This window comes from Lissotriton vulgaris, chromosome 6 (genome assembly GCF_964263255.1).
Source record: "Lissotriton vulgaris chromosome 6, aLisVul1.2, whole genome shotgun sequence".
In the NCBI taxonomy this organism is placed as follows: domain Eukaryota; kingdom Metazoa; phylum Chordata; class Amphibia; order Caudata; family Salamandridae; genus Lissotriton; species Lissotriton vulgaris.
This window is the reverse complement of record NC_141694.1, coordinates 1354662263-1354676183: the sequence shown is the minus strand read 5'-3', so window position 1 is coordinate 1354676183 and position 13921 is coordinate 1354662263. Positions and strand designations below refer to the sequence as shown.

The 13921-nt window shown below is 43.9% G+C and overlaps 1 protein-coding gene across 1 annotated transcript in view; it reads left to right on the top strand.

Moving 5' to 3' along the window:
• RYR2 (ryanodine receptor 2) overlaps positions 1-13921 on the top strand; it is a 3481211-nt gene that overhangs the window by 366272 nt on the left and 3101018 nt on the right. The window contains exon 6 of the mRNA XM_086925791.1: positions 1782-1856. Coding sequence (XP_086781917.1) covers positions 1782-1856 — 75 coding nt within the window. The remainder of the gene's footprint in view (positions 1-1781; positions 1857-13921) is intronic.

The window sequence follows — 13921 nt, the reverse complement described above, 5'->3', positions numbered from 1 at the left end:
TCTAAACCATTGCCACCACCTGAAGAAGAGGTCCCAATAGGTGTGGAATGTTGAATACCAGGGGCAAACTTGCCAGCAGTAATTCCTAGAGAAATCCCTTTGGTAGATTGCTGGCGTTGCTGGAAAAGTGCCCCAACACTTGAGTGCAAGGATCAAAATTTTACAGTGTGGACCGAACATGAACAGAGTTCGGGCGTCTCAAAACCACAGTAACCCCTTTGGGTAATTGAAGGACTTGAGCACCCCCAGTAGACCTTTCCTCATTGATAATAGAAAAATAGTCAATCAGCTTCATAAGCAAAAGTCTAATTTCTTCATGTATGTCCCCTGATCTAAGGTGGGAATTAGAATGCGCTAAGGACTCAGACACAGACCCCCACATGTCTGATGACAAGGGAACATGCCAGGTTACCTGGTGCAATATTGTATCTGATTAAGAGTCTTTATCACCTTTCTCGGATATGATAAGAAGTGATTCAGAAATGATGCCCAGGGTTTTGGGTATGGTCTTCATGCCCTCTAATACAGGAACATCCGGTGGCGTATTGTTGCAGATTGTACCCTGACTTCAATCTGGAGATGGCACTAACTTCATTAAGAATGTGGAAATGTGGAGGGGAAAAAGGATCTTTGCAAACTCCTCCCAATATACACAGGTATTGTAGAGACTCCAAGGTTCTCTTTGTGACTAGAAGTTCAGGATCACCCTGGATACTATCAATACTTATGTTGTTTAAGACGCTAGGCTGGCATGGAGATCGGTCGTCGTTGTCACGCCCATAAAAAGTCAGAAGGGGGAGCATGATTGGTGATGGTGAGAGAGATAGAGTAACACCATCACCACTAAATTGAGCAATGTGACTAGTGAAGTTATACATGCATGTTTTTTCTCAGTTGCAGGTAATGTGCAAAATGGGACAAAATATTGACTATCTCGTCAGAATGTGATTTACAAATTCTTCGCTAACATGTTATCTTTGTTTTCCTATTGTTTTATTGCATTAAAACATCTAAGCGCTAGATTCATTAAATATTCTGTCCTCCTACTTCGGCTGAGGTACATGAATATCGGAATTTGTGCTCAGATATGTGAATTTGAATTTGCAAACTTTCCTGACCCCCTATCCTCTTTCTGATGGATAAAATAGGCTAGTCTGCTGATTTAAATAGCCAAGCTGAGGGACAAAAGGTGTCCATACAAACGTCTTGAAATACCTTCGTTTCACAAACATTTTGCATGGCCAGCCCCAGACTCAGTTGAAAGCAACATATAAAACACTTGACAATCTGTGTTTGCAGGGTGAGAGAGGGCGTGCAACACACCATAATACATGGGGCTGTAAGGGAACTCAGTTCTTCGTCTGGAGAAGTATTTTCTAACTGGAGAAAACAAATGAAACAGTTGAATGTCTTCAAAACTGCTATTCTCCATGGGAAGAAATCTCAGTATTAGCTATGTGGGAGGAGTTTAAATATAAATGATTTTTACATGAATCTTCATTTATACTTATGGGATTTTATGAGGAAGTTGGAAATGTATGTAATTCGTGGGCCTAAACTTATAATGCACAGATTTCTGAATTTCGAAAATTCTGTTTATGGTCCAATAGAAGTAAAAACCTACAACCCAGTAAAATGTTGGCTGAAAATGTCAGAGGTTTAAAGACATGATTCTTTTCTGTGATCCTTGGTCACAATTTAAATATGTCTTTGAAATGTATTGTTAAAGGAGAAGTAGAAGAAACAATGCCTGACTGACAGACGTTTTTTTTCTTAAACAGGCGGCTCAAGGTGGGGGTCATCGGACCTTGTTGTATGGACATGCAATACTGCTCCGCCATTCCTACAGCGGCATGGTACGTAACACGCTTGACTTGACTTCGCATACAACAAACATATATTCCTGTGGGTTTGCATCATGTGAGAGAGAGCAAGAGAGACAAAGAGAGAAAGATAAGGAGTGCCAAGCCTGCCCTCATGGTCCCTATTAAATCCACGTGGACTGAGGGCAGGCAGGAAGGCCTACCTCCTTGGGTTGGCGAGTATAATGAGCCCCAAAGCTCCAGATCTCACTGGGGACACTACTCTGTGCTACACAGAACTGAGACCTAAGTGTGGAAATGTGAAATAGAAAGACAATAGAATTCCTTCTAAATATAAACACTTATCTTAACAATTGTTCCATTAAAATTAACTGGACTGTGAGATATCTAGAAATACAGTTTGTATGGCCTACTTGTATTTAGTTTCATGTTTTCTGCTTGCAACGTATACACACTATGTATTGGGCTCTAGTGACCTGTTGTTTGGGCATGCAGACTGTAGTGGAATTCTGTTATGTTATGTTATGGTATGTTATGGTATGGAATGTTATGTTATAGGGATTTGTACGGCTAATCACCCAGGAGGGTATCCAAGCATCTAGAAGAAGTGAACTGTGGTTTCTAAAGAAGCCTAGCTGAAAAGCCAGGTTTTCAGTTTCCTTTAAAATCACGGAGCGAGCTGGTGGCTCTGGTGGGGAGATTTAACTTGGTAACACAAGAATGTCGATCCCTATGCACAATAATGATATTTCCGGTCCATGCTCTTTGGAATGTAGGAGCAGGAAGTCAAGGGATGGGGGAAAGTCGCCTACTGCTAGTGGTGTCAAATGATAGGCACACACCATTGGTCTTTTCGCCACAGGCCTTACCCATCGTGAGCCATGGGGCTATGGAGAGGTGCACTTCATTATCCTTTGTCTTTCGGCCAATGGTTTATACTACATCATAAAGTTTATGCTAATTCGCACTTGCACTCAGTTGCAGTGGCGTAACAAAATTTGAGGGGGCCCACTGCAAAGTACATGGAGGGGGGCCCCCATTCCCTGCGCCAGTCAAGAGCTCTCAGGTCAGTGACCCGCGATACTGCAGGGGCTCACCCGGCCATAAAAAAAGGTTTCTGGTTCCTCCATTGGTCACACCCTCCCTCTTATCGGGCGATTTACTTACATCAGTAAATACTGCTGCTGTGCCCTCCAGCAAAGTTACATAACACTGCCTCCAGCCGGCAAACCCAACTCATCCTCCAACTTGATGAACCACCTCCAAGCGAAGCCCGCTCAGTTAACCACCTCCAAACACAGACCTCTGTCGTTGTACCTGCTAGTTATGCATCCATTACACTCTACTCTCACCCGCACGAAACCTGCAGTTATGCTTTTGTGCCCAACTTTAAAACCACCCCTCAGAAGTCACTGTGATCCCGTGACCACCGCCCACTGCTCCCCTGTCCACCACTGACAGAAAGACTGATGGCCGGTCCCCAACCCGTCACCACCTACCAGTACAGACAGAGCCTTCCAGCTGCTGCCCTCCCCAATGCCACTGTGGTAGTTTAAACATGTTAAACAATCTCTTCAACTGACCACCCCAAAACATGTCTTCCTGCTAGCCTCCATGGCACCATAGCTGTTCCTGCTTCTTTTAATCCTCTGCATGATGTACACAATAATATTAAATGTACAAAGTGTCCGATTTTTGTTTCCACACGCCAACATTAATATACACTACGTACCCCACTAAACCATACCTCCCTTCAAAGACAAACCTCATCCCATATGTAGCACCAGTAAGCAAGTAACCCAAGGACAAACACCAGAGAGAATATGTGATTCATGTAATTAAACCTACAGTGACAACGTATCATTTCCCCACCCACTGTCAGCCCAGCGAAGTCTGCAACCGCGCAGTAGCCATAGCCATCAATACCGGCAACGTCTAAGGTGCATTTCCACTTCCTTTCATTGCCAGCTCCTGATACCTATACCTATGCCTTCTGGGTGGCATCTACCACAGACCACAGCATTCTTTGTCTCCCTAAGACTAACCGAATGCTGTCGGTGAACACTTCTCTTCTCCCATCCTTACTAATAACTAATGGAGGATAACGGAAAAACATATATAGTATTTTCTTATGCAAATAGCGTATCAAGCAATTGCTGCCACAGTCCTCACCAAATCCACACTGTAGGAAGGTAGGATCTGACTGGATAGTTACCCCTACGTTTTGCCTGGTCTTTTGCTGGTTTTTGACTATTATGGCTGGGATCCTACTAATCAGGAACCCAGCCCATCTGCTTTCTCCCTAAATTGGTTGTGTTATGTACTTAGGCACACTCCGGATTGGATACTGGGGTATCCTTGCCAGTCCCCAGTATATGGTAAACATGTGCCCTGGGTATAGGTACCCCAGAGGCCTCCCATGGCCTGAAGCATGTTTTATGCCACCCATGAGAGGTCATGCAAAATGGAAGATATAGGTTTACCATATCTATAGGTCACTACACTTAAAACCAGTCACCCCTCTAGCAGGCCTTGACAAACCTGAAGGCAGGTTGCTGAGTTTTATGTGAGGAGGTGCGCCTGCATGAGCAGAGCACCCCTGCAGCCTTAGGAGACCATTCTTCTGGGTTGTCGGTGACGCAGACAGACATATGGATAGAGGTGCATTATATGCTCACGCAAAATGCTATCTCGAAAATGGCGGCAACAAAACATGTCGTGTTTGGTGTTCAACACATTGGAATCATACCTTGACACCAGTAGAGGCCTGTGGATGGAGGTCTGTGGGACGGTGAGGCGGGGTGGGGGAGGGGCAGGTTGAGGGGTAGTAAACATCGGAATATGGATGAACTGAGGTAAGTAAACCATTACATACATAAAATGAATTTTGTTGCACGTGCTGCATTGCATTTTGTGATGCAGGGCGCGCAACAAAATTATTTTTATTTATTTAATTGTTTACTTACCTCCGTTCATCCGCATTCCGGTGCTTACTACCCCCCACCCTGCCCCTCCCCCGCCTCACCGCCCCACGGAATTCCCTCCATGGGCCGCTACTGCTTGACACCGGTAACCAGTGTGGGAGGTATGATTCCACCCCTCTGAAGCAAACTTCGCGGATCTTGGGTGTTCCCGGTACCAGCCTTCTCAACCCGGACAGCACAAAATGGATGTTGCTGACCAGAGACACATTTCTGCCCTCCTGCTGCTAAGCCAAGCTCGAGCAGGGGAAGGCAGGACAATAGGTATCCTGTCACAGGGAGAGGTGACCAACTCCCAGGCAGGATTTAGTGCATTGGGACTGAGTGGATGCATTTCCAAAGTGCCTGTAAATCTGCAAGAGGGGCACACTTGGTGACACTGTGCATAATCCTGTTTAATCCAGACCTGGGAGCCATTGGCTCCTGCTCTGGCACGAAACTGAACAAAAGAAAGGGGAGTAACCTCCCCACTGTCCTGACCCTTCCCTGGGAGGGTCCCCTGAATCTGTCCTACCCTCTCCCGTGGGTACTTAAGGACTTACCTAGATGTGGGACCCTAGATTAGATGTGGACAAGATTCTGAACAAGAAACCACTGACCTTTGACCGTCTGGGCACTCTGGACTTCGCTGGGCTCCGACTGGGCCCAACTAAGTCTTCCTCTCCATCCAAAGCTTCGTCTGTGCCTGTGCACCATACAGGCTCCGTGCAGGGCCTGTGAAGCATCAAGGACAACCAAAGTATCTCCCTTGGAGTGAAGAAATCACTCCTCTGCGTTTGCAGGCACCGTAACTCAACTGACCGTTTTGCTGATCATGAGTTCCTGCAGACTCTAAAGGCTCCAGTAACATAGGAAATGGGTTACTACTAGTCTGAGGCCAGTATCCCTTGTGGGTTCCGCATAACCAGGACCCCAGTGCACGGCATACTTTTGCAGGTGCATTTGCTTGTTGGCGCTCCCCAACTACGTGCATTAAACTATCGATAGCCCCACCTCTGCGCACATTTTGTACAAAGGACTTCAGTCTCCTTGCACTCGGTACCCTGCTAGCTGTGTCTTTGTGAAACAGCTAGAGGTCCTCTCGCGACTCCTGTGCCTTTGGCCTGTGGGTCCATTTGAGGGACAACACTGCTTTTCCTGGACTCCCCTGGTTGCTCCTGGCCCTGACTCCCCTTGCTGTGGTGAGTCCTCTGGACTTTGCAGGGCCAGACCGTAATCTTCCTTGATCTTCTTTGTGGGCTGCCGCTGCCAAGGCTTGTTGGTGCTCCTGTGGACACCACCCCTCAGCACTCGACATTCTTCGTGGGACAGCTCGTATCCGCATCCTGGTCATCCTCAACATCTCCACGTCCCTGCAGCTGTAGAGTAAAAGTTTCCATCATCACATCTGAAGCACCCGACATCGGTGGGTATTTGTCTACGAGCCCCTGGTCAATCCTGAGTCACCCAGACTCTGTCCCCTCTGCTTTCAGGTACTCTTCATCAAGAATTCACCCTTAGATTCTATCGGACACTTTTCTTCCTTCCCGCATTTGCATATACTTGAAGTCCTCCATTGGGATCAACAACTTTTTCCGACACCACTTCAGCGCTATGCATAGGTAACTCTGGTTCTACTGTATCTACGGGCGGGGTGGCTCTTCAACCTCCTCTGATCCAAAGAGCGTCCTTGTAATCCACTGAAAAGGGTCCTTAAACTTTAAAACTGCAACTGCGACTCTCCCATTTAACTGTACATAACACGTGGTCGTGTTCTCACACTGCACCCTTTCTCCCTGGGGTCCCTACTTACTCACTTGGGTGGTTCCCTGGGGTCCCAGCGATTCTACATCCTCTGGACACTGACTTGACTCGAGTCGTGGTTCTTATACCACTATTTTAGTATATGGTTTCGTCACCCCCTGGAGCCCACTGTGTATTAGTGCTACTTACGATTGTTTCTGTGCTACAGTATTGTGTGCTTTGTATTTATCTATGTGTAGCACATACTGTGAGGTATTTAGTGTGTTATATTAATAAATACAAATTTTTATAACTACTGTGTGGTTCTTCTTTAATTTAACCAATACAATAAGTTTGCATTCTGGTCAAAGAAGCTGCTTAACATTCCTTCAACACTAAGCCTGAAGGCTGCTCTCCACAGCTACCACTTGGATAGCTTTCTAAGGGTATCTTTGACCTCTTAAATCACCATAACGGTTGTTTGGACTGGTACAAGGTGCCCACTTTAATTAGTGGACAGCCAACTTCTCACACACAAGTATCAATATTCTGCTATCATATCATCCTATCAAACCTATTATTATTATCTGGAGATGTTTTTTTATCCCTTCCGTGAACTGGGAAAAGCAATACCTTGCAGGGAAACCTTTGCTACTTATACAGGATGGCAAAGTACTTACTTGTTTTACTAACTGTCGTTGTAAAGCAAAGAGGTAACTCATTCTAGAATTGGAATTACTGCTTAGAATTGTGGAAGTTAGTACTGACAGGTAGGGTGATTTTTGCATGTCTGCCAGGCACTCGTTCTTCCCTGCATGCACACATAATGCAACAGTACAATTTAGCTTAACAAATTGTTCAGAAATGTACCAGAAGGTAAAGAAACAGCCCATATTATTTTTTCAAAGAAAAATAGACAATCCTCAACTTTATATCCCATGGCATAAAAGCCTTGGCTACACAGCTTGTCCAAATCCACACCACCTAATTCTACCATACACAGCACATTTGAACATCTAATAATTCCATGCCACACAATTCAACTATACATAATTTTACTCTACAACATTCCATACCACATAATTACAATACTAAAAAATTAAAAAACACATATTTCCACTTCACTCCATACCAAATAATTCCACATCACATAATAACATTCCACACAACTTAATACCACTCCCAACCACATAATTACACTCACAGAACACAATTCAACTACAGATAATTCCATTTCAACCTATGTAATTACACTTCACACAACATATTTACACTCAACTCCAAAACACATAATTACCCTCCACAAAATACAACTCTGCAACGTGCCACATAATTCACCTCCACACAATTATACACCACACCATGCCACATAATTCCACATGTACACAATTCCACAATTCATCCCCACACAATTCATCACACAACATAGTTACACTCCACATAATACCACTCAGCATCACATAATTAAGCTATACTGCATAAATACACTCCACATAAATCCATTCTATGCCACGTAGCAACACTCCACATAACTACACTTCACACCATGCCACATATACCACTCAACATACTTTTCACTCAACACCGCACACTTCCATGTCACACAATTCAACTCTACAAATTTCCATTCCACACCACATAATTCAAACCAAGATCACAAATACACAATACACCACATACATCAAATCTACACCACAAAATGCCACATCATGCTACAATGTTTAACAGCACCCCACATACGTAAACTCCACTACATACCACTCCACAACACAAAATATCATTCCAGATAATCCCACTCCAAGACACACAATCCAACTCAACATAATTCCAGTACACTTAATACCACATTATTACACTGCACACCATGCCACATTATTTCACTGCACAGATACAATCCACACAACACAATTCCACAACTAACAATTCCAATCCAAACCACATAAATCCACTTGACACCATCCACATCCACTCCACTCCTAACAGAAGACGTATAGGTAAAATACATTGTACTTTACAATGTGAATAGCTCTAACTCTCACAAATGCTTGTTTGCCTTCCAATGCGCCTCAGCAGAGTCTTGTTCCCGTTAGCTGAAAAACAATGCTCTCTCTTAGGGCCCCCATCCTTGTCACGGTCCTGAACTGCGTCCTGTGGGCAATGCTCTCTGAGAGGGACCCCACCCACATCCTTTTTCCGGGCCTGGCTCTGATTTAAGAGAAACAATGTAATTTGTTACTTTGTTTCTCTTCCGTCCTGGGTCAGTGTGAGGAGCTCAGAGCAGGCTGCACACTGCAGCTGCTTTAGAGCAAACCTCTCACAGCTCTGAGCTGAGGGGGCCCCCTTCATGTACTAAAGACTAGGCCCCCCGCACTGCGGGGGCTGCGGGAGTGTCTGTTACGCCCCTGCTCAGTTGGTGTCCACGACCATTGGATGATAAGGATGGACATGATAAAAGTGGCCTTTCTGTTCCCAAATTGCACAATAATGGCTGGTACTCTGCCACACCAGCACATGATACAATTATACTAACCACAGGTTATGTTGCACTATAAGCCCTGGTGTTACACATACCTATGCCTTTGAGCGTTACCAACACTCTTTCAGGCACTTTCCCATACAGCTGGAGTGGCCCCTGTTTCTTTTATGAACAAAGCTTATGGACACTAGATAACACCTCTATAGATCATCTTCATGTACCTCAGTTTAATTAATATTTTTTAGAGTTCAAACCTCAGTAGGTACAATATATCACTGTACAAATGTGATACAGTTCAATTACACAAATGCAAATGTTGGTGTATTTAACATAAGCAGTGAAGCCACGGAGTATACCTCGGTTCATGATAAAATATTTTCCCAATAACCTTATATACCTAACATCACTGAGTACATATTTTAAGTCGGAAACTCGTGTTTGAAGAGAAAGATTTTGGGCTCTTTGCAGTTCACACGCAGGCAGGGAGGGAGGCAAACTTAGGTCCCCGGGGAAGGTGTTAGGTTTCTGGGTTGGCTTCGGTCAAAGAAACCTGATCTAAACAATTCACCAATGGATGTGGCGCAAATCTTGAAAAGCAGGACATAATAAATTTTTGTGACAGATACAGTGTCTTTTTTCCTGTCCCAATACTATTAGCAAATGGCGACCATCTTTAACAAGTTGGCTGCGGCGTGAATTCCGCCACTGTGCTGGACATTCCATTCTTGGGCGTGGTTCGGACGGCCCCCAGCCGTCGTTTACACACGCCCACCGTGACTCATGACGGCCCCAGCATTCCAGGGTGGAGGAGTCAATGTGGAGGAATTAAAATAGGAAAGTTCTAATCAATCTTCTCCCCTCCGCCGACAATGTATGAAAACTATGGTAAACACTTTGGCATATATTGACTCATAATGTGATGCTGGAATAAAGAGTTTGATTTTTCCAGAACTTGGAGGTAAACGTTGCTTAATGCCCACACTTCCTGTTTACCACTGAGGACAGCAGACGCCATTTTGATGCGACAGGGCAAATAGGAGCAACTGGGCCCTTCTTCTGCTCGAGTGCCTGACATAAACAAAAACTCATGCTCATTTGCCAAACTGTTATACACATGCACATTCTTTAAAAAAATTAAGACTTTAAACATGTGTGGTATTAAAAAGGTGTCAACCGCTTTTTATACTTACACAGTTTAAGAAATCTAAGGATAAATGTTCCTACTGAAATAGTATGAACTCTGAAAGTAATGCTAAACCCATAGATTTAAAAAATACATTAATAAAACCTTATTATAGGGCCATATATCTACCTTACATATCATCCTTCCTGTTATTAATACAAAGAGGTGAACGTTTCTTTGATGTCTCCACTTAGACCATCTCTCCTTCAGCAGGCAGAGAAGGCCTAGCAACCACGATATATCAAATACTTTTTTAATTCTAAGGCACTGATTTATGCTTTGTCATTTTCTCTTTAACTGTCTACACTTTTGTTTGACGAGGTCATTGTGTTGCTTTTTATGCAAAATGGGTTCTATTTAGGCTCTGTAGGTTCCAGTTTATGCCCCTGTCATTTGCTTTTTTATGCGTACGTTTCCTAAAAATTCTTGGAGTTTGAGTTTGAATTTCACGATTTGTCCATGTCGGGATCAGCATTCATCTGTGTACCCAAATATCTCGTGTAAAAGTCCTGATCAACACCGTTAATGATAAGTTCCTTCAAACGATAACTTTTTTCATTGCATGATCTCGGCTCATATCTATCAATTGCCTAAATGTTGGAGAAATTCACTCTTTCTAAAAAAAATAAAAGCCCCGGAAACGGACACCGTGACATCAACTAGTTGATACCGCCACAAAGAACATTATTTTACTAAAAAGAAGTGTTGTACACACAATTTAAATAACCCACAAACTAGTTCACAAATAAAACAACGAATATGTGGCTGAGCTATGCATGCTTCCTATTGTTTTGATACTGGGTCACAAGTGCAAAATCTTGAAAAAAAATCATACACTTGTATTTTGCGTTTGTATTTTTATTTTTTTTTGATCCAAAGATTGCAGGAAAACAAACACAACACAGGCAACAATATATTGACAGCTAAACAGGCTTCAAAACTTAACCTCAAGGCTGGCTGGATAGCTCATGGGTAGGTATGTTCAGTACTCTGAAACCTGTGTGGGGTTGATGTACTCTTGATGTTGGGAGGCAGCCACATGTGCCTGGATTTATAAATCATATATTTCAACAAAGGGAGAGGTAGGGAGGATCAAGGACACTCTCTCAGTCCCCGGTTAAATGTACTTCAACAAAAAAAGAGAGGTCTGGTCAGTCACAGGACTGCCACAAATTTGGAGCAAATTATGAAAGGATAACACATTCACTCAATTTGAGTAGGAAGGCCCTCACACACCGACCTGGTCAGTGTCATGCTTCATCATCGGGCCCCACCAAAGAGGCCGAGTGCCTCTTTGGTGTGCTGCAACACCAGAAATACTGCGGAGCTGGTCGTGTGGGGGGGGGGGGGGGCGTGATGTGAGTGAAATATAATTAAAAGTGCCTAAGAGGGTATCAAAATTTTTTTTTAATGAGTGATCCCTAAGACACAGGTAAGTGGTATATGTGTCTGAATTTACGTGCCAAGGTTGTTAGGATTTGGTTAAATTCAGCTAAATACCACAGAGTTAATTAATCAGTCAACATGTTTCTGCCATACTAGTGGTATAAATTCACCAAGGCATTCTTCAGGACTATACCCCGGCGGTATGGACACTCTAATAGTCCACCCTAACCTGGGGGCGTGAAAGTGAAAAAAGAAAAGGTGAAAAAAGTGCTTAAAATTAGAAGAGCAGGTAGCTCATTCTAAAGAAAAACCCCAAAATCAGGGGTATCTCAGCACCTGTGGGGAGAAAATACACAAACAAACACACATAGACATACATATAATTAATATACGCCATTGCGAACTATCATAGTGCTCCATAGATGGTGGCAAACATTAGTGTGCCCATAGTAAACGCTATTTTTAGCACCATCCAAGTAGCCCTTTGGGGATGTTTAGCGTTAAACTCTGGGAAGTGAAGTGCTAGAGGTGTTTAAAAACTACAGTTGTAGATGGGGGGATAAAAACACGATATGAATTCTCCTTATAGGAGGGATCAATTGACCAAGAGGTCGGTGACCCCCCTAAGATGGTAAATATGGGTGATATCTCACTTTAAAACAGGGCGCTACTAGCACCATGGGTCTCGGGAGGAGGATTGGAGCGCACCTGGCACATCCTGAAAAGGAAAAGAGTTAGATGGCATTGCTTCCAAAGCATTCCGGTACTTAGCTCGTGAAGATCGGGATACCCGTCCTGCCGTTAAAGAAAACTCACGCCCTCAGCGCTCACAACCCGCTTTTGAACCTTCAAAATTCCTCGGAACCGGACCCCGACGATGGAGAGCGGGGCCGGAGAGTGAGTTTAAATGCGCTTGTTTGGGTTTCAGCGCGTGATTCCGAGTTGGGCGTGTCTCGCTCAAAGCGAGGCTTGGAGCGCACACGCCCATGTGGGCGGGGTGCGGTCCGTTTTCAAAACGAGGTTTGGATTCAGGAGCCTATCGCTCGCCGGCCGCGAATGTTGTGCCGGTCGGTGTCATCGATGGGAATAATACCATTTTAGCGTGAATTAAAAATTGCTGACAGTGCTCCTGTGATTGAGAAAAGGAGATTATTACGAGGCACTAAGTGTTAAGTGCACGATGGTGGCAATAAAATGTGGTTCTTAACGCAGGTTTTGCCATGGTTGTGTTTGTTTACACAAGTAATTAGAAGGAAGGGAATTAGGTATCAGTAGAATTCAGGATATTCTGCATCAGGGGAAACAAAGAAATTAAGCAAGCATATGTACATTGCTGTTAGACACAATATAAGTAATATGACAATGATATTGAGAGCCCAGCCCATGGGTTCATGACAGGACAGTGTTCCAAGGGATGTCGTCGTTAAGGCCATTGATGTTAGTCCCTAAACGATACACCCAACGCTGTTCTTTTTCGAACAGTCTGTTTTGTACATTTCTTGTACCCTCAATTGCTTCAATAATGGTCCATCTCATGTCATTGGTAGTGTGATTATTGTCCAGGAAATGGCGGCTCAGTTTAGTTGTTACTTTTTTGCACCTAATATTACTCCGGTGCTCGCAGATGCGTTGTTTGACCTTTCTTGTGGTCATGCCTACGTAGCGGAGCTGGCAGGGACAGGTGATTAGGTAAACCACGTTTACTGAATTGCAATTCGTGTGTTCCCGTTGGGTCCACACTCTGCCTTCTTCAAGTGACAGTGTTTTAGTAGCTTGTGTTAAATGGCAGACGCTACAGTCCGAACAGGGATAGTGCCCGGTGATCTTTGGCAGACCCCAAGCTGTCGTCACTGACGGCATTGTGTTGAGTGGTTTTTCTTTTGGGCGAGTGTGAACCAATGCCTCTCTCAAACTGCGTCCTTTCATTACAGGTGTTCTCGTAATCGGTTGTGTTCTGGATAACAATACCTCCGCCCTTATCTGCAGGCTTTATAGTTATGGACCATTATTGAAGCAATTGAGGGTACAAGAAATGTACAAAACAGACTGTTCGAAAAAGAACAGCGTTGGGTGTATCGTTTAGGGACTAACATCAATGGCCTTAACGACGACATCCCTTGGAACACTGTCCTGTCATGAACCCATGGGCTGGGCTCCCAATATCATTGTCATATTACTTATATTGTGTCTAACAGCAATGTACATATGCTTGCTTAATTTCTTTGTTTCCCCTGATGCAGAATATCCTGAATTCTACTGATACCTAATTCCCTTCCTTCTAATTACTTGTGTAAACAAACACAACCATGGCAAAACCTGCGTTAAGAACCACATTTTATTGCCACCATCG